Source organism: Zingiber officinale, chromosome 11B (assembly GCF_018446385.1).
Source record: "Zingiber officinale cultivar Zhangliang chromosome 11B, Zo_v1.1, whole genome shotgun sequence".
In the NCBI taxonomy this organism is placed as follows: Eukaryota; Viridiplantae; Streptophyta; class Magnoliopsida; order Zingiberales; family Zingiberaceae; genus Zingiber; species Zingiber officinale.
Genome location: NC_056007.1, coordinates 87,165,298 through 87,191,915, shown reverse-complemented (window position 1 = coordinate 87,191,915; position 26,618 = coordinate 87,165,298). Strand labels below are relative to the sequence as shown.

Genomic DNA, 26,618 nt, shown 5'->3' with positions numbered 1-26,618 from the left:
TTGATCCAAAATAATATAATTGATCATACAAGTTATGAACAAGTCAAATGATTGAGAGAAAGTGGCTAGGCTTTTCTACAAGGCCCATCACAATGTTGCACAAAGCCATACTGCTTTCAGCCTGGAAAAGCAATAAAGAAAATTTCCTTTTTCACGATAGATAAACCAATCATCCTGTTCTCGACAAAAAAAATGTAACACAGGAGGCAACACAATAAATGTTCAACCACAGCATGGATCGAAGTTAGTCGCCAATAACTAACTCATAGCAATCAGCAAGAATATTTTTGGGGGTTCTCCCGAACCCATCGGCAACTTTCAGCATTTTCCTCAACTTCTCTTCCTCGTACTTTATTTGATCGACTCTGTGCAAGACATTCGACAAAAGCACATCGGAATGGCCTCTGATGGGCAAAGGCGCAGGATCTGTTAATTCAGATCTTTCATAGTCGAGCTGTTGATACAAGCTTAGAAGGAAGTCCTTCTGAACATAAAGCTTTTGCTCTGCCTTCCTATACTCCAGTTGCTGAGATCGTCTTAGCTCTCGAAGAACCTGATCGATTTCACTTTCTAGCTTTTCAGAAATCTTATCGGATTCTGATGTTATATAGACAGGTTTCTTGGTTCTCTCATCATTTGCCTCCAATCCTTGCAAAGGTCCAGCTTTGTTTATGTGATCGTTTTCAGTTTCTTCCTCTTTGATGTCAACTGTAGCTGAGACTGGTGTATCATGCCCATTGTTATACAGCTTTCCTGCAAGTTGACAACAGCATTGAGAAATTAACTAATTCAAGCAATCAAGATTTCCAAATTTTCATTTATCCATAAAGACAAGAAGTTGACTATTAATAAGTAACATTTATAGTATAGCAAATACAACACAAACTGAGGTCAGATATTAGCCTGTATAATATGGACCTCCCAGAAATCTACAGATCGGTTCCACATTGCTCTCAAAACAAAAGGTTTTAACTAGTCTCTTAACTATTAGGTGGCATAAGCTCATGGGGAGAGAACAGAAGGTGCAATGGAAGCCATTAGTGTACTGATGCTCTTACATCTTATTGTTGAATGAGATTGGGAATGAAATGAAAAGCCAAATGATGCATTCTATTTTACTTTATTTAATTAAATGTATAAAGCTTTAATTTTTATATAATCATTATGTTTGTCAAATTCTTTATCAATGGCTAAGATTATGATAGAAATTATGGAAATCAATGGCTAAGATTATGGCAGAAATTATGGCTGATATTTCATGGCAGAAATTATGGTTGATATTTCATGGCAGAAATTATGGCTGATATTTCAAGATCTAATTTACCATAATCTGTGTATTAACAGTATATATTCTTACCTAAAATAGATTAGTAATAATGACTATATATTTTCTTACCTAAAGTAGATTAGCGGTAATTAATGTAATTGTTGTAAATAATTTCTGGTCTAAAATAGGTTGTACTATAATTCTTATTTAAAGAAGAGATCGTCAAATAAAGAGGCACGAAGCCATTTTATCAAATCTTGTCATGGTATAAGAGCGAGGTTCTGAAATTCATAACTGAATCTTCGAATCTCTGTCAGTTTCTTTTTGCTTTTGTGTTAACAAAGTTTTCTAATTTGCTGTCATTTTTTTTTTGTTAATTAATTTCTTATCAACAACTTTGACTTTGAGATTTTATTTTGTTTGGAAGAATGTTTGCTGAGAATTTTCTTGGAAGAATGTAGACTTTGGCTATCAAATTCACAGGAAAGAATTATGCAGCTTGGGAATTTCAGTTCAAAATGTTTCTAAAAGGAAAGGAGTTTTGGAATCACATTGACGGGTGTGCTCCTGCTTCTAAAGAAGGCATAGAACTTAGTCAATGGGAGGCAAAGGATGCTCGAATCATCTCTTGGATTTTAGGTTCTATTGAACCTCATATGGTGAACAATTTACATTCCTTCAGTACGGCTAAGGAGATGTGGGATTATCTGCAACACATATATCATCAAGATACACTGCAAGACGATTTCAACTAGAACTTGAGATTGGTAACTTTAGTCAAGGTAATCTCCTTATTGAACAGTATTATTCTGAATTTATTAATCTATGGAGCGAATATTCTGGTCTTACCTATTCAAAAGTACCTAAAGAGACTTTAGCCAGCCTTCAAGCAATTCATGAAGATAGTAGACGCGATTAGTTTTTGATGAAACTGAGGCCAGAATTTGAAGTTGCACAGACTGGATTACTGAATAGAAATTCTGTCCTTTCCTTGGATATATGTCTTGGAGAATTGTTGCGCGAAGAACAAAGAATGGCTACACAAACTGTTCTAGGTTCATCCAAGGAGATATATGAGGTTGTTAATGTTGCTTATGCGGGTCAAGTGAAAAACCGAGGAAAGGGACAAATGCAGTGCTATAGTTGCAAAAAGTTTGGGCATATTGCTCGCAATTGTGGTAAGAAATTTTGCAATTATTGTAAACAGAATGGACACATTATCAAGCAATGTCCTACACGCCCAGAAAATCGACGAGGCCAAGCTATTCAGGCTACTATCTCAGATCCTACCACTATCAGTTCTACAGCCACAATTGTTGGCACAAATCAATCTTTTGCTACTCCAGAAATGGTTCAACAGATGATCATCACAGCATTTTCTACTCTTGGAATTCATGGTCAGGGTAAGATTGTTTCTTCTACTTGGTTTGTTGATTCTAGGGCATCAAATCATATGACTGGATCACCTGATTGGCTGCATAGTCTTCAGAAGTATACTGGTAAACAAAATATTCAGATTGCTAATGGTAGTAATCTTCCAATTAAAGTCATTGGTGATATTGGACCTTCCTTTCGTCATGTATTTGTCTCTCCTGGATTGTCTACTAGTTTAATTTCTGTTGGGCAGTTGGTGAACAATAACTGTGATGTAAATTTCTCTCGCCGTGGTTGTCTTGTGCAGGATCAGAGGTCAGGGAAGGTGATCGCGAGGGGGCCTAAAGTGGGCAGATTATTTCCACTGCAATTTAGTATTCCTAGACCTTTGTCTTTGGCTTCTATTATTGATGAAAATAAGGCTAACGTTTGGCATAAACGATTGTGCCATCCAAATAATGTGATATTGTCTTATTTGATTAAGCATAGTTTTCTTGGCACCAAAAATCAATGTTCTTCTAATAATTTCTCTCTTAGTTGCTCTGTTTGTAAACTAGGAAAGAGTAAAGTGCTACCTTTTCCTACTTATGGTACTCGCGCTAATACATGCTTTGAGATTATACATAGTGATGTTTGGGGTGTTACTCCTATCATTTCACATGCGCAGTATAAATATTTCGTGACATTCATCGATGACTATAGTCGTTTCACATGGATATATTTTTTGCGTACCAAAGCTGAAGTGTTAGCTGTTTTTAAAATTTTTATGGCTTATATTGAGACTCAATTTTCCACCTCCATTAAGGTTTTACGGTCTGATAATGGTGGTGAATATATGTCACATGATTTCCAAGCTTTCCTACAACAGAAAGGCATTATATCTCAACGATCATGCCCTTGTACCCCTCAACAGAATGAGGTGGCTGAACGGAAGAACCGTCACTTGCTGGATATGGTTCGCACTTTACTCTTAGAGACATCAGTTCCGCCTAGATTTTGGGTGGAAGCTCTGTCGATTGCAGTTTATCTGATTAATCGGTTGCCATCTCAATACTTAGATTTTGATTCTCCTTACTTTCGTTTTTGGTATATAGCCTGATTATCATATACTTCACACTTTTGGATGTGTTTGTTTTGTTCACTTACCTCCACATGAACGCCACAAGCTTACAGCTCAATCAGTAACATGTGCATTTATGGGATATAGCACTCCTCAAAAAAGGATTTTTGTGTTATGATGTTGCCACTAATTGACTGCATGTTTCTAGAAATATGATTTTCTTTGAACATGAGTACTATCTTCGACAGCAAGATCTCCCCTCAAATGACATTCTTCTTCCTAGCTTTGATGATATATCTCCCTCCATTGAGTGTTTTAAACCTAGTTTTGTCTATCAGCGACGACAAATCCCATCATCGCAAATCCTTCTTGACCCTGATCCGGTGCCCACTTTAGTGGCTCCTCGAAAATCTAATCGTATCAATCATCCTCCTGATTGGAATGGTTTTTCTGCTATTTTAGCTGATATTACAGTTCCTACTTATTCTCAAGCCACTAAACATGTATGTTGGGAGAAAGCTAAGCAAGAGGAACTTCAAGCTCTTCAAGAAAACCATACTTGAGATATTGTTCCCTATCTTATTGGTATTAAACTCATCGGTTGTAAATAGGTATATTCTATTAAACTAAGATATGATGGCTCACTTGATCGATACAAAGCAAGGTTCGTGGCACTCGGAAATCGACAAGAGTATGGAGTTGATTATGATAAGACATTTGCACCAGTAGCAAAAATGACAACAGTGCGACTTGTTCTAGCTATTGCTGCTTCTAAGGGCTGGTCATTACGACAGATGGATGTTAAGAATGACTTTTTACATGGGGATCTCAAGGAAGCAATTTATATGACACCACCACCACCAGGATCATTTTCTACACCCTCTTCTGATGTTTGTAAACAAAAAAAAGCCACTCTATGGTTTAAAACAGGCTCCATGTGCTTGGTTTGATAAGTTTCGATCCACGCTTGTTCACTTCTCTTTTGTCCAGAGCCAATATAATTCATCTTTGTTTCTTTTCAAGACTGACATTTCTTTTGCTGTCCAACAAATTAGTCAATTTATGTCGGCCCCTCGGCACCTTCACTTGGCTGCTGTTCGTCGCATTATTCGCTATTTGCAAGACACTTCTACCAGAGGTCTTTTCTTTCCTATAGATTCTCCTATTCACTTGGTTGCATATAGTGATGATGACTGGGCTGGTTGTTCTGATACTCGACGTTCCATTACTGGCTGGTGCATGTTTATTGGCAACTCTCTTGTCTCTTGGAAAAGCAAGAAACTAGATCGGGTGTCGAAATCCTCCATTGAGTTTGAATATCGTACTATGTCCTCTGCATGTTCTAGATTGTTTGGCTTCGAGGGTTGTTGGGTGAGCTTGGGTTTCCTCAAATGAAACCTACTCCGCTTCATGCGGATAATACTAATGCTATCTAAATTACAGCTAACCCAGTGTTTCACGAGCGCACCAAGCACATAAAAGTATATTGTCACTCTATTCGTGAAGCATATGATGCCCATGTCATTTCTCTACCTCATATCACCATTGTTCAACAAACTGCTAATATATTTACTAAGGCTCTCTCACAACGACATCATTTTCTAGTTACCAAATTAATGTTTTTTGATCATCCAGCATCAATTTGAGGGGGGAATATCAATGACTAAGATTATGGCATAAATTATGGATATCAATGGCTAAAATTATGGCAGAAATTATGGCTGATATTTCATGACAGAAATTATGGCTGATATTTCATGACAGAAATTATGGCTGATATTTCAAGATCTAATTTACCATAATCTGTGTATTAGCAGTATATATTCTTACCTAACATAGATTAGCAGTAATGGCTATATATATTCTTACCTAAAGTAGATTAGCGGTAATTAATGTAATTGTTGTAAATAATTTCTTGTCCAAAATAGATTGTACTGTAATTCTTATTTAAAGAAGAGATCATCAAAGAAAGAGACACGAAGTCATTTTATCAAATCTTGTCATTCTTTAGCCAATTTGACTTAGTTAATTTGTCTTTTTTGAAGTGCCCAATCTACCTCATCCATTCGACACATTTGGTTTGATAGATCAACACAACATGCTCAACTTAGTCCACTCGACGCATCCAACCTATTTGATTCACTCAATCTATTTCACTCAATTGACCGACTTGAGTAGCTAACACATTTGGTTTGGTTGATCAGCACAGCACGTTCAACATAGTTCACTCAATCTATTTCACTCAATTAGCTTGACTGACTTGACTAGATAACCTGATCAGTTTGACTAGCTCAGCCAGTTTATTTGGCATGACCAGCCCACCAAACCAATCTAGTTCCACATGATCAGATGTATGATATTGGTAGTGAATTGGAGGTGAAAAAAGGATGGAGATGAAGAAGAAGAAAAGAAAAGAACTATATATTTAAATTCAAATTTTATTTTCCATCCGAAATGGTACGGTTTTGACATTATCTTTATAGAGACAAACTGTGTGTTTTAGCATACCAAGGGGTATTAAGTGTTGGTACAAAAGGATACTCATTCACATGATTAACACAATGACACAAGACATTGTGTAGAATGATATGTTTCGACCGTTTTGCTCAATATAGTACAAGATTTAAAACTATGCTATCGATTAGGATATCAGAAATATAAGAATAAAAAGCTAACCCGCAGGAGGTGATGTAGCATTATCTTCTTGCAAAATTCCATCAAGATGGAGAACTCCATGTTTAAGCTGGATTAAACATCATAGATCATGCTCTTGAGAAACCCTAAATTGAGAGGATGATAACAACAGAGAATACTTCCAGTGTGAAAAAATCATATTAGCAAAATATCAATAATACCTGATTGATGGCTACTCCAATACGATTCTGTAAACTCTTGGCTCTTGGTTGTTTTGAGCCACGCAAGATGCAAAAACCCAATTTCAGCAGTTTTTCTATGTCTTCGTTGGAATCAAGTGATTCACACACCTTGATAAGCTTTGTCAGAAAAGGAATTAAATTAGTTTTATTGTCGCAACGTCGACAGTAATACTCAGTATCTAAGCCAATGCTTCCTCCAACAGTACCAGCCATGTAAGCACGAAGAGCACATTCCACATGTGCCACATGTCCACATATATATCGGTTGTCCAAATTTGCCTCACATCTTATAAAAGTACAACTTCCACATGCTGAATCAACTGTATTGCAGCACAAAATACAACAACAGTTGCGGCAAAAACCAGCTTCACTGCAGCAGATATTGCAATCCTTGGCTGTAAGAGTATTGTTTTTCTCCTTAGATTGCAAACTGCACATTTTGTTTCCAGCTTTACAATCACCAGACTGGTCTTCTAATCTGGACTCTGAATGTTCATCCTTAACAATTGAGGATGACGATATATAATTATTGATTTCTGCACCTGCCAAATTATAACAAAAAGAAAAGTTATGCACAAGAAATACGTCCATCTGAGTAACTATACAAATAGTCGAGAGAACTAAATTTTCTTCATAGGTGGCCACATGTAGGGAAGGTATTTAACTTTCTATAATTACAAGCTACTGGAAGACACAAAAAATCAACAACAATAAAGAAGAAGAAAAAAAATCTTAACTCATCGTCCCAACCATCTGAGATCAGCTATACAGATCTTATGTTCATGAATCGATGTAAGGCCATATTGTTGGTAATACTCAAGTCTTTTCTATCACTTTTATTTGTATTAAGTTTGGTTTTGTGCAGTCTAAACTTTACCCACCCTTTAGTCAATAGAAACTATTGGCCATTTTCAAACGAATCTGTATAATCTTAACTCATTTTCTCTAGTTTTATCCATAGGAGTTATAACTAATCGTTGGTTGCACACAATTTTTTCTTTTTTCTTATTTTATTATTCTAGTAACTCATACAACAATCTCACCATCCTCACCATTCTACTGATTTTTGGTATGTGTTGATTCCTAACTACTTGGCCCATATAAACCATTAGTTGTCACACTACTTTCCAATGAAGTTTAAAGGGCATAAACACAAGATAGAAATTTTATCCTAAATAATATATTCGTGTTGTTAAATAATAGATTCAAGTATATGATGTTAGGATTGTGATCCATCAATAATAAACTAAAATATACATCTATAACAAGATCTAGCTATTATTAATCTTTAAAGTAATAGTAAAAACCGAAACAATAACTAGCGAAGAGCCAACCTAAATCCATGCAACAAACTATTACTTTTTACTTGTTGCCGAAGATCCTGCAAACGCAACAGCAAGTCTTCCACAAGATTAAGCCGGCAACCAAAGGAAGGCTCAATGGAAGAGAAAAATCAAGAGGAAGAGAGCATGATTCAGCATACTCTAAAATGAACTATATCTCTTCCTTTATATAATCGGCCTAACTTATGGGGACTATCCACTATAAAGTTCATCCATCATTAACAACCCATCAATGTTAATGAACTTGGTTAATGGATCTACACATTAAATCTATATCCATTTAATCCAAACTCCCTTTATATGCAATAAAACATTAGATCACTTAATTAGGGTTTAGTTTCTTTAATGGTAATTAGTTGTATGTGTTAATCAAGTATAATCCCACCTTATGGAGATTAAGCCTACCCATGTGGACTTCATTGGATTTAGTCCACCCATGTGGACTTAATCCTACAATCTCTCACTTGGGTTATATTTGATTCCTTATACACCACACAACCCCTTAGTTGAGCTCAACATGTCAAACTTTATGGGTTAAATAATCCTTTAAACAATCTGATCCATTAAATCAATTAGTATAGGACTAAAAAAGTCATACCTATTATAACTGTAATAAGACCCAATAATAATCACAACACTAATATCATTAATGACATATATCAAGATGTGTAGTACAAAAATGACATGAAATGTGATCTATAAGTGTTTATTCTCAATAAGTTCTTTTATGATCCAAACCAGGTCTAAATTATATTTACCAAAACCTTATGCTAAACTACATTAGTAAATTATGACCGAACCTTATGACTTCAAATGAAGTCCATATTATATTTACAACAACCAAATGCAAAACCGCAACAGTAAATATGATATTCATACGTTAGAGAAAGTCAAAAACATACACATATATAGAAAATCTACCGTATATACAATGAGCTAAAATATGTGTTCATGAATATAGAGCATCACACAAAATACAAATTCTTACATAATGGCAGTGCCGGCCTTGAGGTGGTGAGGGTGGGGCCAATGCACAAGGCCCCATCTTCTTGGTGGGCCCCATTTTTTAAATTTTAAAATAAAATTTTAATATTTTTCATAGAATTAACGATATCAATGAAAAAAATTTAATTAACAATGATCTAATTTTAAATTATAATATATTATGGATTTTTTTTATAAAAATGCCAAAACAAGCACAACGTTTTATTCCTCCACCTCCACGCTTCTATTTCTCTAAAACCCTAAACGCCGATGCTACCTTTTGCCCTTTGCAGTTTTCCTTTTTGAATCTTTCACCCGTGCCGACGTCAACGCCAATGCCAACGCCGAAGGCTCAACAGGCTTTATAGGGGGTAGACAATGTGCCGGTCGTGCGAAGTCACGAATCCTAGTGATCTCGAGTGCCATCATCACAGATTAACAATTTCACAGTCACCTCTGGTCTTCGTGGCCGTTATCGCAACATCGGTTGGCGTATTAGATTTCCATTTCTACTTAGACATCTATAATCAATTAATTTGCTTAAATATGTTTGATGGCGTATCCTTTCCAATTTCCATTGATTGCTGGTTTTATCATCAATTAAAGTTTTTTTTTCTCTGAAATATGTGGTTTTTGGATATCAAATTAATAGGCTATTAATGTAAGACTCATGTGATCAAAAGACTTGTTCTGCAACAAGTTTGATGTGAAATATGTAATTTAGTTTGTTGTCTTTTGTTTACATCATCTAGTGAATAAATATTTGACAACTAAGCATTGTGTCATTACATGAAAAACAGACTAGGACATAATATCCATGGATTATGAATATGTGATTTAGGTATTACAAAATATATTACACAGACATAATACAGTATGGTTAGTACTTAGTAATCCAATATTTTAGTGGAATTCATTTTAACCATATACTTTATCGCTCTTGAGAAAATTCATTCATAGCAACTAGCAAGAAAGAATACTGATTATTATTAACTATTTCGGTGACTGTCGCATTTGCAGAAAGAAGTTTTTCTAAATTAAAGTTATTGAAATCTTGTTTGAGATCAACTATGACCCAAAGAAGATTGAATGCATTAGTGATGATTTCGATTGAGAGTGAGTTTTTAGAAAAACTCAATTATGAAAGATTGATTGATAACTTTACATATAAAAATGCAAGAAGATAAATTTTTCATAGTTAATTGTAATAGTTCTTTTTCATTTTCTAATACTGATTATTAGCCATGTCAAATATAATGTTTTCATTATTATGAATTTTAATTTATGTGTTCTATTAATGAATTATTTATATAATATTAGTTTTATTATTTTTATTTAAATTTAAAAGGCCTATTTTTTTTTTTGCACCGGACCCTTCCAAGTCTAGGGCCGGCCCTGCATAATGGGTACTTCATCAAAAGGAAGAACCCCGTTCAGCACATGTTGAAGAAACACCTTGGGTGACAAGCGCTTGGTAAGTAGATCTGCTAACATGAAATCTATTCTTATATGCTCTATCAGTATTTGACCATTCTGAACTCTTTCTTTGACCACAATAAATTAATTTCATATCTTTATATGTTCTATCATTATTTGATCATTCTGAACTCTTTCTTTAACCGCAAGAAATTTTATATCGATGTGTTTAGACTTCGACGAACTACGGTTGTTCTTGGAATACAATTCTGCAGCTTTATTATCACAGTGATCCTCAATGGCCTGTCAATGCCCCCAATGATACGTAAACTTGTGATAAGATTTCGCATCCATATTCCATGGTTGGAAACTTCATAGCAAACTATAAACTATGCCTCTATAGTGGAAGTGACCATTAACGTCTATTTGACATTTTTCCATGATACAACCCCTCCTGCTATCATGAAGATATAACCTGAGATGAATCCCATGATACAACCCCTCCTGTCATCATGAAGATATAACTCGAGATGAATCTCTGGTTATCTAAGCATCCTGCAAAATAAGAGTATGAATATCCAATGATGACCTAAGCTTCGATATGTGAGCATGTAATCATTTGTTTTTTTGCAAATACCACGTAAACCCTCTTTACAACTTTCCAATGCTATGGTTCAAGGTAACTCAAATATTTAACCAACATCTTCACAATGTACGCAAGATCCAAACACATACATACTTGAGCATACATCAAACTCCCTATTGTCGATGCATAGGGGAATTGATGCATTTCATTTATCTCAAGTTTATGATGTTGACATTGTTGCAAGCTAACTATATCACCCTTTACCACCAAAGTGTCGTCAGGAGCACAATTATACATGTCATACCGAATGAGCACCTTTTCTATATAGTTATGTAGCATGGATACGGGTACGGGTATTGTATCTGACACGACACGAATACGGCGATACGAAATTTTTTGAAAATATAAGGCACGATACGGTTAGGATACGACGATTGTTAAAATATATATATATATATATATATATATATAAAATTAAAAATCCTAAATAGAAAACCATATTACATCAATCATAATATCCATTACAAACAAAAAGTAAACATAACAAAATATAAAACACCAAATCAATCTTAAACAAGTAAAAAAAATCAAACATCCATATCTGTCTCATCACCAACAACGCCTTCGTCAGTAAATAAGACTGACTCCGACTCAGGTTCATCAAGAGACAAATTGGCAATTCCAAGTAGCTTTAAAGCTAAACTTTGAAGAGTTGGTGCAGAAACACCATGGATAACCCACCACTTAGTTGGAGACATCAAACCTCGATCACGCATTGCATCATTATCAAAAAAATCATCGCAGCTGAAAAAAAGGCAAACTCCTCATTGACACTTCTTCGTTCAAATGAATTGGAGTAATATCTTTCAATGTACTTTTTCCTTTTCCTTGAAACTTCGATGTCCTGTAAGGAGGAAGACGATTGGGAGATTCTTGGAGCCACTCATGGCTATAATACCTATATAAAAAGATTGATAGTTTATTAGTTTAACATCATTCGTAAACTAATATTTCTAATTTGCTAAAACTTAGAAGTAAACTTTTTTAGAGCTTTACCTTGGATTCAAAGAATGCGCCAAACAATGTAGAGGTGTATTGCTTTTATTCCATCGCTCCACCAGAATATTATGAACAACCTCATAAAACTTTGAATCTTCACTATGAGCCCCCTTTGAGATAGCAACTCTCATTTTCTCTATCATTTCATCCCACCACTCATAGACTAAATGAAGACAAGGTTGATTAGTATTTGCATTCCTTATCATCTTATAAATCAGACTTGTGAAAGCAAGTATATAATCAATCTTTCCCCAAAATTGATCCTCAAATATCTTGTACTTCACTACTCTGGCCTTCACTACATCCTCCTCCTTGTACACAATCCCATCTTTCACTAATCACCATGTTTTCAAGATATTTCTTGATTTGTCTAAACCTTTTAAGCATAATGATCGTGGAAACAAATCGAGTATCCGCAAGTGATAACATCTTCAAGTTTGAGTTATCGTTGAAGATCGATAATCTCATATTGAGATTCAGGATAAAATTCTTGATCATTGAAGCATCATTTGCTACTTTTGCTATCCACTTGAACTCATCAAAGGCTTCTTTGTTTTGTAGAGAGTCAGTCAGTGCACAAATATTCTTTAAAGCAAGATTCAATGTGTGCAGAACACAAGGAGTCCAAAATATGTGTGGATACTTTGCCTCAACGAGTAACCCAACAACTTTGCAAACAGGAGCATTATCGATGACCACTTGGACAACATTCTGATGCCCCACTTCATTTATAGCATTAATGAGCAACTTAGAGATGAAAATTTTATCCTTGTACTCGCCTTCACAATTTATCGCCTTCAAAAACATAAGATCACTTTCACACACGGCTATGATATTAATTAGCGGTCTTCTTTGCACATCCGACCACCCATCACTATAAATACTAACCCCCATTTGTTTCCAAGCAATTTTTGTTGGCTCCAACAACTTTTCAATATAAGCTTTTTCTTTTTGAAAAAGTGAAGTTCTCAATAAATTGTATCCAGCTGGAAGATAACCTGGAATCGTTCGTTGAATAGCCAAACTGAAAGCACGAACATAATGAGAATTCCTAGTAATATTGAAAGATAATCCCTCGGTGTAAAAGAGCCTCGCAATTTCAGAGTCGAGCTCATCTCTAGCATTCAACTTAAAAGCTTTTTCAAGAGGGTCAAGTTGTCCTTTCCTCTTCTTTGTTAGAGTTAGATTATCATTTTGCACAGGACCACTAAATGATGATTTTGAAGCCATGTTTGATGATGCAAATGACGAAAGCAACAAAACTTCTTTCGGTTTAGAATTCTTCTTTCTCAATTCTGCATCATCCACAAGTTGTTGCATACGCTTCATTTGATCCATTGTAACAACCTTACAACCAGTAATTCCAGTCCCTTTTTGTTTTAACAAGTGTGCTTTCACCCTCGAATATGATCCTTTGCACACTTTAATACAGATATTGCATGACCAAGTGGCATTTCCTCCTCCAACTACCTTTTCCACCTTAGTTATAAATTTCCACAAAGGAGAATAATCATTAATATCCTCCTGTCCACTCTCATTTTAAAAAAATTTCATGGCAAATAAGCTGAAAATAACATAAATGATCTTGTCCGAAAGTCGAGGAGACGGGTGCTGGGGACGTGATGCTTTTGCTGACCTCCGATGGATTTCGCTCCCACTTACAACACAAGCAGCGTCAGTGCCGAGCCAGGGGAGGGGTCCTCAACGGTGGCCCTCCGACACTCAAGTCAGTCTCCAGCGAGGCAAGAAACAGTGGAAATCGCGAGAAAAGCATACCTCCGCCGATGCCTGGACCCCCCTTTATATAGGGCTCCTGTAGCATGTGCGCACGCTTCTCAAAGCGGGCACGTTATCCCAAACTTTTCCCTGAAGGGCATGTAAAGTGTTCCTAACACAGTACCTTAACGGGCCAAGCATATCTCTGAAGTGACAGTGGAAGCTTCTGTCGTACGATCCTCTGTCTAATCATGCCGCCCGTCGACGACACTAATTCCAAAAGGATGTAGAAGGATATCCTGCCGTGTCTATTCCATGGCTGAACGGAATGGTCGCTCGGCTAAAAGTCGCCTGTATTGTCGTCCGTTGCTGGGCCGAGCGAGATGGTCGCTCGACCGGAAGCCCACTATCGCGCCGAGCGAGAGAGCCGCTCGGCTAATTAGCCTTGATCCATATCGTCCATCGTTGCGCCGAGCGGAAGAGCCGCTCGGCTTGGCTTCTACGCGCCCTTTGAGCGTCGATTTGATTACTTCATATCAAAGATAATGGGTCGGCGTTTAACCTCCAGTCGGGCTATGTCCCACCCGACCGGCCAAGACCCTCCATCCGTCGACCGTCTTGACTCTGACCTTCGTTGACCTCCATCGTGGCAGCGGGGCGGGGCCCCTCCTTATCACAAGCCTCCCCTTCAAGTCTAATCGAAGGAGGTTGTAGTCCGACTGGACCATTGTGTGCACAGATTCCCTCTCGATCGGCCTTCATCAGTGTGTAGGATCCGATCAGGCTGGGCCCGATCCTCGCCGATCGACCTCTTGAAGCTTGTCGCTCGGTCCTAGGCACACTCCCTCGATCCGATCGGGCGAGCAAAGGTTTGCACTTGTAGAAGTTTTTCCTCGGGCAGTCTCGGGCGAGCGCGGGCTAGGCTGACGTCACCACGATTACTTGGGAAGCGTGCAAATCCCCTCTCATTAAGGCAAAACAAGTTCCATGCCTGCCTTAATTGCCGACCAATAGTAGCGCGCCATGTGTCACGCCCACAGCTGTCGCACGCCTGATGTGACAGGCATTGATTGCGACGTTTGGCTATTTGAATTCAACGACGAGATCTTGTCCTAGGTTTCCGCGACCTAGATCGGAAGGCTCCGATCGGCCGAGCCCGGGGTATATGAGCCCGCTGTGTCACCGCCTTCTTCACACTCTCGCTGTCGTGTTTCCGACAATTCGTATTCCTGCGAACTGTGCTCTCCGGTGACTCCCTACATTTTGTCCTCCGGTGGTCCTCCGTCCCCCTTTTTCCCGGTAAGCTCTCCCCCTGTCACATTTTCTTTCGGTTCTTCTGTTTTTCGCTGGTCCGATGATCTTCCGATGACCCTTTTCTTTCGATCCTTCTGTTTTTCGCTGGTCCGGTGATCTATTTCGATAGCCTTTCCTCCATTTTGCGTCTGTCTTAGCGATGGCCAGCTCTTCACAGCCGTCGGCTCCCGTCCTCGGACCCTGGTATACCACCATGGAGTCCAAGTTTAACAAGGGCGACGCAAAGGGCCTTAGGAATGCCTTCGAAATTCCGTTTGACCACGAAATTATTCTGCCTTACTCGTCCGATCGGATAAATACCTCGTCGATTGGATGCATCTGTCTATTCAAGGGTCATTTCACCGCCGATCTATGGTTCCCTATCCATCCTTTCATTATCGCAATCTGTAAATATTTTCGCATCTCCCTCCCTCAACTCGTGCCGAACTCCTTTCGTCTTCTGTGTGTCGTAATCGTCTTATTTCGGTTGCACGACATTCCTCTTGTCCCTCGAATTTTCCACTATTTCGATTACCCAAAGTTGTCCGAGCCGGGGACCTTCCTTTTCCAATCTAGGATCGGCTTAGTGTTCTTTGATAAAATGTCAACCTCCAATAAACATTGGAGAGAGTACTTTTTCCTACGTCTTCCCAAGCGACCGAAATTCTCGACCTGCTGACAGCATGAAGTGGCACCTCAACCCCCACTGAAAAGCTACAAGAGTTGATTGAACTACTTGGATGCTGCGACGATGCTAGCTGGTCAGAAGTACGACATCCACAAGCTGCTGCTTGAGGGTGTCCTTTACATCTTCGGCCTGAGTCCGATCCACACCCATCTGTCGACCAGCCTAGGTAAGATATTTGCATTCTCCTTCGACGCTAACTGATTTTTCCTTTTATCCTGCAGCCGAAATCATGATGTGTGCGCGGATGGCCTACAAGGCGAAGCTCTTGGATAGCGCGATCGAGGTGCCTGCTACCGAGGAACTGGCGAGCCGCGGTCTGCAGCCGATCGGCACCCACGAAGATCCACTTGGGGTGAACGAGGAGACGCCCGCGGTAGTGGGCGAAGGCGCGGCCAGCCACGCGCCGAGCGGAGGGGCCACCCCGAGCTCACAGCCTCAGACGAAGCAGCGCCCCATCATTCCCGCCGAAGAACCCTCAGGCTCGGCTTCTTTCGACGTGCCACTGATCAGGCGCAAGAGGCGTCGAGCGGAGCCATCTCCGCATTCCGCTACTTCGAGCGCGCAACCGGTCGAGGGGGTCGAAACTTCGACTCCGGCTCCACTCCCTGAAACCGTGAAGGCTTCATCGTCCGATCGGACGCCCTCCCTAGCCGAGCTACCACAAGGAACCGTCGCCGCATCGCCCGTGGCCTTCATGCCGCCACCACCGAAACCTGTGGCGGTTAAACGGTCTGGCATCCTACCAGCTTCTGGTCAGACGACGTCGTCCCACTCGGCCCCGAGCGACCGCCGATCAATTACGGCGATCCTCCATTTGCCAACAGAGGACTACAGTGAGCCGAGTGCCTAGTCCCGGACCCCGAGCACCAGATCCTCATTCGAGGGTCGCTCGCCGAAGTCTTGGAGGATACCCGGACCCGAGCCCGGGGCCGTGCGGCGATGCTCCCTCCGGGCGCCCTGGCCAACAGTCATACCCAAATGGCCATTGGGGTAAGTTCTTTATTATAAACTCATGGCTTACCTCCGTTCGGCCATAACATTTTCCTGTTTACCCACAGTATGGAGAGTCTGGCCATGTGCCAGGTTGTCATATTTAGAGGATGAGTTCAAGAAACTCAAGGTCTCGAGCGACGTCTCTTCCTCCCAGGGGCCATCAATCTTTGAGGTCGCGAAGCTGAAGGCCGGCCTGGAGAATAGTAATAAGCTTCTGAAAGCCGAGCGGAAAAAGTCTACAAACCAAGAGGTGATGCTGGCTCGATTCAAAAAACAAGTCACCACCTTCGACAAGAAGATAGAGTCGGCTGCTCGGAAGCAACAGACCATTGACGGCCTCGAGTTGAAGAAGCAGGAGGTCCGGAAGCTTGCCCAGAAGTTTAAGGAGATTGAGGACCACTAGGAAAAAGGGGTCGGAGGACCACCAGAGGACAAAACGCAGGGAGTCGCCGGAGAGCACAGTGCGCAAGAACACGAATCGTCGGAAACACAGCGGCGAGAGAATGAAGAAGGCGGCAACACAACGAGCTCATATACCCCGCGCTCGGCCGACCGGAACCGTCCGATCTAGGTCGCGGAAACCTAGGACAAGATCTCGCCGTTGAATTCAAATTGCCAAACGTCGCAATCAATGTATGTCACGTCAGACGTGCGACGGTTGTGGGCGTGGCACGTGGCGCGCTACCATGGGTCAGCAATTAAGGCAGGCATGGGAACCTGTTCTGCCTTAATGAGGGGATTTGCACGCTTCCCAAGAAATCATGGTGACGTCATCTTAGCCCGCACTCGCCCGAGAACGCGAGGAAAAAATTCTACAAGTGCAAACCTTTGCCCGCACGATCGGATCGAGGCACGACGAGGAAAGCTGAGGCGAGGCGAGCAGCAGCGAGAGCAGAGCAGTGGCGAGGTTTACAGCAGCAAATAGTGGCGAGGTTTGTAGCGACGAGAGCAGGGAGGAAATAATCAGGAGCAACAAAAGACAGAAGACAAGAATTTAGGGCTTTGTTATGCTAAATTCATTTTAATTTATTTATTAATCAATCCTTAAAAATTTATTATTTTTCAATTTAAGCCTTATAACTTTTAATTTTTTACATTTGAGTTCAAACATATTCAGAAATGTGTCCCATTCATATCTTAGCTGTATCCTAACCGTATCCGACTGGTCAAACTTTAAAAAAGTCAATGACACAGATTTTGTCGTATCCGACACGCGTATTTGCGTGTTGTGCCCGTGTCGTGTCTGACACTTGAAAAAAAAAACTACAAGTGTCCGTGCTACATAGCTATATAGGCTTTTTGTGATAGTCCAAGTGTATACCTTGAACGATCACGTACAATCTGTATGCATAAGACAAAGGATGCATCACCAAGATCCTTCATTTCAAATTCACCGGATAGAAATGACTTGGTTTCTAGCAGCAAACTCTTATCATTATTTGCAAGCAATATATTATACACATACAAAATAAGTATAATAAATTTGCTCCACTAAACTTAATATACAAATATTAATCAACTGGATTCTCCTTAAAATCGTATGAAGAAACCTCTTAATCAAACTTCTGATACCATTGACGAAATGTCTACTTTAAACCATAAATGGACTTCTTTAGTTTCCATACTAGGTGTTTTAAATTTCCTGACTTAAAGCAATTTCCTGACTTAAAGTTCTCCAGTTGCACCATATATATAGTTTCCTTAATGTTTTCATTGAGAAATGCAGTTTTAACATCCATTTGATAAAGCTATAGGTCATAATGAACTATAAGTGTCATGATTATCCTAAGGGAGTCTTTTGTCGAAACTGCCAAAAAAATCTCCTCCTAATCAATGTCCTCCCTCTGATTGAATCACTTAACAACTAGACATGCATTAAACTTTTCGACATTGTCATGTAAATCTTGTTTGGTTTTAAATATTCATTTACAACCAACAGGTTTCACACCTTTTAACAATTGTACATGTTCCCAAACACTGTTGTCCGCCATAGACTTCATATCTTCTTTTCTGGCATTGATCCATTTTTCCAGATGAAGACATTGTTTGACTTCTTGAAGGATGTGGGATCATCTTCCAACCAAATGGCAAACTCATACTCTTGGAGAGATATTTATAATGACAAGACATCGTAGATCTCTTTCTCTAATGAATATCCTCGGTGACACTTGATATTGAGGTGGTTGCGAGTCATTCTCAACGGTAAGAAGGAATTCCTTTATTTAAAATAACGTACATTCCAAATGAATTGGAGGTGACATGAGAATATCGTGGTCAACTACCCCTTCTGGTTGTGCATCTTCAACTGTATGTGGAATGATAATCATTTCACTATCATCATTTTAGGATCACTAATGTTCTCCTCAAATGACATTTCCTTAACTTTATCACTCCCACCATCCTCAATGATTTTGGCATTTCTTGTCTCAAAAAGGATCTACTCAAGAGGTTGAAAAACTTGAAACCTTTTTAATTTTCAGAGTATCCTATAAAATGGCAGCTAACGATTCTAGAGTCTAATGTCCTTTCGTTAGGCCTATAGGGCCTAGCCTTAGTTGGGCAACCCTAGACATGTAGACACCTAAGACTAGGCGCTCTACCTATCCACAACTCGTATGTGGTTTTTGTTACCGCCTTACTAAAAACTCTATTGAGTAGGTAAATCGCAGTCTTGAATGTCACCCCATAAAGACTCCAGTAGAGAAGAAAATGCAATCATATTTCTCACCATGTCTTTTTGTGTCCGATTTCATCGCTCTGCTACACCATTCTGTTAAAGGTCACAGGTATGGAGCAAATGACTCAAAATGTTATCCACCTGAAATGTCAAATCTACTATAGTATTCACCACCACGATCTGATCTTACGACATTAATATTCTTAGCAAGTTAATTTTCAACTTCGATTTTAAAGGTTTTAAACATGTCAAGTGATTGCGACTTCTCATGAATAAGATACAAGTATCTGTATCGAGAATAGTCATCTATAAAGCTTATAAAGTATGCTTGACTGTTCCAAAAAGTCTTAAGGAACGATCCATATATATCTGTATATATAAGCTCTAAAACACCATTACTCCGCCTTGAACTTTTATTACTTTTGTTAGTCATTTTCCCGATACACTCAATGCATATTCCAAAATTTGACATATCGAGAGAATTGAGAATTCCTAGTAACATTAACCTTTCTAAGTGTTGTTTAGAGATGTATCCTAAACTCCTATGCCACAATATGAATAAATGTTTTTCACCACGCTTCAAACCTATACTATGCATCACAAGGTTATCCGAATGAGTTTCAGTGTCCAATCTATATAGTTTGTCAATAAAGGAACCAGTACCACACAAGATAAAATTTCAAAAAATACTAAACTTTACATTTCCAAATGAACAAGAATATCCGAATTTGTCTAAACATGAAATAGAAATTAAGTTCCGCCTAAAAGACGGCACTATAAATGTATTTTCCAAATTCAAAAGTACATTGTTCCCTAAACAAACTCTAAAGGCACCTATTGTCTCTACTTTTACCTTATTGCCCATTCCTATATACATGAATCTTTCAACATAAATTAGCATTTAGCTCCTATGACAACCCTGCATAGTTACACTTATGTGAGTAGTTGTGAATCACATTTTACCACCACTTATATAAGTAGTTGCATCGGTATCTATCCACCAAGTGTTATTAGGTACAATACCTAGGTTGACTGCTAAACTAATAAAGTTAAGAAGTTTACATTTCTTGATATGCCCGTTGGCATATCTGGGGCAATCCTTTTTCAGATGGCCTTTCTTTTTACAAAAGAAATAAGTAAGATCCGGATCTTGTTGCTTTTGCATCTTAAGCCCTTAAGGCCCGGTCATTACAAGTTATTTACTCTTACCATTACCCTTTTTCTTCTTATTTGAATACTAAGATGAGGATGCATAGTAAGCACTATGAAATGTGTTACTCCTCAATCTCTCTTTACACACTGAGTTATGAGCTCATTAAATATCCACTTCTCCTTTTGAGTGTTGTAACTAATCTTAAAGGCAGTGGATATGATTCACAAGGACATTTTCAGACGTCTAACTTTAATATCTCAAACTTTATAACCAAGTTTGGCATCTCCAAGATGTACTCCCTAATGTTACACTTTCTATTGTACTGCGTGGACACTAACTTCATGAAAGTGTAGTAGTCTCGACCTTTTCGTTTGAGGCGAATCAGTCGGCCAACTCCCCAGTGAAAGTTTTAGCATCCTCATTTTTAGTAATTGAACCCCTAAGTGATTCCTTAATAGGCATCTTCATGATCATTAAACTCATGCGATTTGATCGCTCCCACTTGTCAAAAATCACCTTTTGATCCTTAGTGGAATCATTAGTTAAAGGTGAAGGGTAATCATGCCTAAATGCAAAGTCTAGATATATGAAGCCCAACAAAAATGTAATGCAAAAATGTAATATGCTCTTTCTATTATCCAAAGTTTATGTCAGTAAGCATAGGAATGTTGTTCAGATTAGCAGACATTGAGAGTACTACATAAACAAAAACAAATAACATAGCTTAATTTAATAACCAAGGCATAGCTCAATTTAACAACCAAGGCATATATCTTTATAGCTGTACAAAAACAAAATACAACAAACAAAACATGCAACTATATGGGCAACTATATGGGCATTAATAGAGATACCTAGTGCAACATTACATCAAGTCTTTGGACTAAATTATAACTTGTATTGGTACTCTCCAAACAACTAATAATTACTTTCATCTGTCACATAACTCGCCTTCTTTTGGGCCGACGTATTATGTGCATGATACTTTATTTATGAGTTTCCTTAGTTAGCGTATGTTTTCAACTATCCCTCACAATACTTCTAATCGGCTACATAATGCCCCTTCCTTTGGGCCGATTCACTATGCGTATGACTTGGACGTGTAACTTAATTTGTGAACTTCCTTAAACATATATCCAACATAAAAATGACTTTCCTTTGGGCCAATCATCCTGGACATACATTCCTCTACACTAATACTCCTAGCCTCCCCAATAATTCTCATTTGGCGATAGTATAGGTTCGATTAAGCAGCAAGCGTGAAGAAGAATACATGAAAAAATGACTGAAAACTCAACTAAATTTAGTTATCACACCCTTCTTGATCGATTAACAATTGGTGGGAATCGATTGGCACGCACGCTAATCGATTGTCCACTGTTGGCAATCGATTAGTACATAGCAATTGATTCCCTGATCGATTCTAAAGGTCATTGTTCGCAAGTTCATCCACTCTAATCGATTGGTGTAATCAATTGATGAACATCAATCGATCCGCATTCAGAAACCCTTTGTGGACAACCAAATGACCCGTAATTGATTAACTCCTCGTGACAATCAATTGGTGAAAACCAATCAATCTACCGATCGATTCAGAAACCCCCTATGTGCGATTATGGTCATCCCAATCGATATCAGAAAACTTGATTTTCTGAACACAATTTTTCAACTAGAAAACCCTAAAATTGCGTCGTCGATCGTGTTCTTCACGGATAATGCGAAAAACTCGATTCATAAGTTAAATCCTAACCAATCCATGCTACATTCAACAAATACACATCAATTTCACTCATCCATATGAAATCAAATGCAAAAATTGATGTATGTGTAACCCTTACGCCTTAAAAACTAATAGTGAGCTAATCCTTAGCTCTGATACCAATTGTTAAAATTGTGATACATCAATAATGAACTAAAAGATGAATGTATTAACAAGATCCAACTATCATCAATCTTTAAAGCAATATTGAAAATTGAGACAATAGCTAGCGAAGAGCTGACCTGTCCATCGCAAAGGACTATTGTTTCTTACTTGCTGCCAACGTGGAAAGTCTTCCATTGAATTGAGCTGACAACCAAAGGTCCTTCTCAATGGGGGAGAAGAATCAAGCGGAAGAAGCATGATTTAGCATGCCCTAAAATGAACCACATCTCTTCCTTTATATACTCGGTCCAACCTATAAGAACTATCCACCATAAAGTTCATCCCTCATTAACAGCCCATCATGTTAATGAACCGGATTAATGGATCTACACATTGAATCTACATCCATTTAATTTAAACCTCCTTTATATGCAATAAAGCATGAGATCACTTGTGTGTGTTTCCTTAATGGCAATTAGTTGTGTGTGTTAATCAAGTGTAAGCCCACCTTATGGAGATTAAACCTAACCATGTGGACTTAATCCTACATATGATTCCTGCAACATTAAATGTTAAGCCAACTTTAATCCTTCCCTCATTTCTTTGTAGCGCTCGTTGATATATTGCTTTAGTTCTACATAGCAAAAACAATCTGTATCATTTAAACATCATTTATATATAGTTTCTCTCCGCATTCAAGTTCAATTTGGTTTAAACTAAACTTCATCAATCAAAACTATCATCTGCAACTTATCTAGTAATTATATAAAAAAGATAAGAACTTAGAACTAACCCCATAATAAACATTTAAAAAATTAAAATAATAGAAAAATTATGTGTTACCCTATCGATAACTCTTAACACTAGCGGCATATGCTAATCCTATTTGATTTCGTAAAAAGCATCTTAGGCATCATATGAATACCCAACAAGTTATATTGCATTTTATACTTCAAAATTCAATTGAGGTACAAATGTCTCTTATATAATTTCTTGAATCAAATGTTGTATATCAGCATTATGAGCTTGACAGAAGCGGATTAGCAGAGTTTATCATGTACCACACCATTGCTTTTGTTGATTAAGTAGTACTGTAATAGTGACATCAACACTGCCACATGCATCAGGAATAGGATGGTTAATGAAATGTTATAACTGAAACAAATATCAAATTGTGTGTGTAGAGAGGGAGGTGAAGCAAATATTAGTTCCTTTTTTTTTTTGGATTTTAACATGGAAGGCTCCATAAACAAAATCTAAACTTAACTTCAATGACAGGCCCATCGTTTCTTGTGGTGATTAGGCAGTACAGTAATAGTGGCATAGACCTTGCCACATATGCATTGGGAATAGGATGACCACTGGAACATAATAACTGAAACAAACATCATATTGTACGAAGAGATAGAGAGGTGAAGCAAATAGTAATTTTGCGTGTGTGTCAGTGGAGGCCATTAAAGGACAGGGATTATTTGATAATATCCTACTGATTCCATTCCGATTCACTTATAATTATTTCATGACCTACCAGTTATATTTCCTCAATTTGCAGTGGTATACATTATGTTGTAATCTCCATAAAAGAGTATATCATGCATGATCACTTAAAATGCATTGAACGAACAATTTTCCCAATATTTACAGACACTATATTTAGTAATTAATACAAAGAACGGGTTTGTCCAAAAAATAACAATAAAACACTTGCATTACAACACCAGCCATTATTATGTTTCGACAATGATAAATTGAAACAATTAGTGAAAAAAGAATATGAGGTAAAGTGGTATCAAAGAAAAATCAAGAGGTCAAAGTGAACTAGGTATGGTCATGCATTCATCTCTATTACACAAGGGTTTAAAAAAAATGGATGTAAACAATACATTTGAGTATCGCCACATGCATTATGCACATGCACATGCACATGCAAATGCAATACTATTAGATACTTAACATTGAATGAAGTAACATCAATATTTATATAACGTTATGATCTGAATCACAACAGTAAATCCATAAAAAAAAAATCTAAGACACTCCATATGCTAAACACAAATCAAATAGAATTTAAGTTTCTTACCTTCACATGTGAAGTATTACCTATTTACCTTTTTACAAAATCATCAAACCGCAATTATTTTATACTTATCACACCTTTCTAATCAAGATTTTCTTTCACTTCTCCACTATTGATTCTTTTGTACTTTGATTAAATTAAATATATCCACGCTTCAGCATCTTCTTCTTGTCCCTTTGTTCCTAAATCTACTAGCATAATTTGCATAAGTCAATTGAAGATTAATGAAAAGAAGTACAAGATTCCATATGCATACATCTTCATATGGATATGCATACGGTGAATTGCTGAATATGCATGGCCATCTGATGCATGAAGTGCTGCATATGCATATAGTTAGGTTATGCAACTTGCTTGTTGTTGTTGATCTTATTCTTGTTGGATTACCTAAAAAAAAGATTATTTAAAACCAACAAATGCAATAACAGTATACGGATCGACATAACGTTAAGAGGAATGAGATGCAATAGTTTTGGGGGGCACTAATTGAAATAAATCAGTATGGATTATACAACAAATGCGTAAAATTATTGCTCATATTTATTACCAAAGAAGACAGAAAACCATAAGCAATCAGTAGAATAAAGGAAAATCGCAAGTGGTAAAAATGAAAAAAAAATTATCATAAATGATCATATTTTAAAGCTTAGAATACCTCTCGAATCTGAAAAATCCACAGAAGGAACCCGCCATATGAATGAAGAAAAGAAGGAATCAACATCCACTTGTGGAAATTCCTTTCGAATATATTCTTCAAGTGATAACTTGCTTTGAAATACTGGCTTCTTACCGCGTGATTTTGGACAAGAGGGTGGTGCACAAATAGACCTATCAATCCAATGGCCTGAGATGCATTTCCTAGTGCCAACCTTCCAACGCCATAGATCTCCAGGACACGGCCAATCTTCAGGTGCATAAGGCAACCCCATACCAGATGAACCACCTGCGACTGGTATTGGAACCAGGCGGTTTCCCTTAATTTCTGGCTTGGTTTGACTTACATCTGATAAATCAACGTCTATGGATTTGGTTCCCATGCAAATTACTAGGTGTGAACACCTGCAAAGAATCCATTTAGATGAATGATCATGCAGCATGAGGCATAGGAAATGTCTAAAAGACTAAAACTCAATACTTTTGTCCCGACAATAATGGGAAATCTGGGGTTTCATTCCGATGAGCACCCCGATTGTGTTCCCTAGAAGTCAGGCATTGTATTTAGTTTGAATTTTTTGCCAAACTTTAGAGGCAATCTCAGTTAATAAGTTAGTAAATTTCCAGTTGTATTGAGAAACAAAAGCTCAATCGCCATCGGAGCCAAGGTGACGAGAGATCACCAGAATTTCTTCTTTTTTCTGCTTTTTTGGGGGTAAAAGATCATCAGAAATTCCCCCTTTTTAGTAAGAGATCAACAGAAATTCTGCTAGCGACATAATATACTTGTCAAAAAAATGGAAACATGAAAGGAAGAGATACTCGGCAAATACCTTGCCGGCAGCTTTTATTGAATCTATATGGAAAGACCGAAAGTCCTTTGCGTCTTCAACGTAGATAGAGAGATTGTTGGCACATCTGATCCAAGAACTCGGCGAAAGTTATGGCGAGTCCTAAGAAAACGGCTTAAGTACAGTATTATTTAACTCGCACAACGAAAGATCGGCGAAAAACGGTAGGCTTTAAATGGAGGGAATAAGAAAGGAAAGGAGATAACATGAAAGGGTTGAAATACTGATCTCCTATTTTCCCAGAAGAAAATGAGAAACCCCAAACCGGAATCCTTGCTCGTCTTCTACTTTTCCCCCCTAAACCTCAAAATCGGTGGAATAAGAAGGGTGGAAGATTTGGGGTAGGTAATACTTCTGAGATTTTATCTGTTCATGTCGCACCACTCCCCGCCTTCTTTCTCGTTCGCCGGAGGTTGAAGTCGGACGATTCTGGCGCGTTGCCTCACAAGCACGCGTTGTGCGCGACCGCACTGCCACCGGTGCACGCGACACTCGATGTCTATCGCCGGGCGCGCGGCATGCGGATAGCTATTGCCACCGTGCCACGCTGAAATCCAGAGGAGTGAGAGTAGGGCAAGGTTTTCTTCACGGGAGACGGAGATCAGCCACGGGCGTGTAACGTGGAAGCCGATGTCCCCGCCAGCGCAAAGGAAATGAGGGGCAGGAGACGCATGAGAACTAGGGCAG

The 26,618-nt window shown here is 38.5% G+C and overlaps 1 protein-coding gene across 2 annotated transcripts; it reads right to left on the bottom strand.

The window, feature by feature from the left end:
• Positions 1–26,618, bottom strand: LOC122035114 (protein OBERON 2-like). Of its 2 annotated transcripts, XM_042594506.1 has the most exons (6): positions 25,914–26,618; positions 25,217–25,485; positions 25,082–25,090; positions 6,557–7,119; positions 6,378–6,444; positions 1–753 (listed from the first exon to the last, which is right to left on the bottom strand). In XM_042594506.1, the coding sequence occupies exons 2-6, from the start codon at positions 25,461–25,463 to the stop codon at positions 245–247; spliced, it is 1,395 nt and encodes a 464-aa protein (XP_042450440.1). In that variant the 5' UTR covers positions 25,464–25,485; positions 25,914–26,618; the 3' UTR covers positions 1–244. The 2 variants fall into 2 exon arrangements, with proteins under 2 accessions (XP_042450440.1, XP_042450439.1); XM_042594505.1 differs by having other exon boundaries at positions 25,082–25,485; positions 25,914–26,616.

Bases quoted from the DNA above. Each gene is read 5' to 3' on its own strand.
- LOC122035114 (XM_042594505.1), bottom strand. From the start codon at position 25,463: ATGGGAACCAAATCCATAGACGTTGATTTATCAGATGTAAGTCAAACC. The intron at 6,445-6,556 runs GTATTATTGATA...TGTTTAATCCAG, and splicing joins TTGGAGTAGCCATCAATCAG to CTTAAACATGGAGTTCTCCA. The intron at 754-6,377 runs GTTAGCTTTTTA...GTCAACTTGCAG, and splicing joins TGCTACATCACCTCCTGCGG to GAAAGCTGTATAACAATGGG.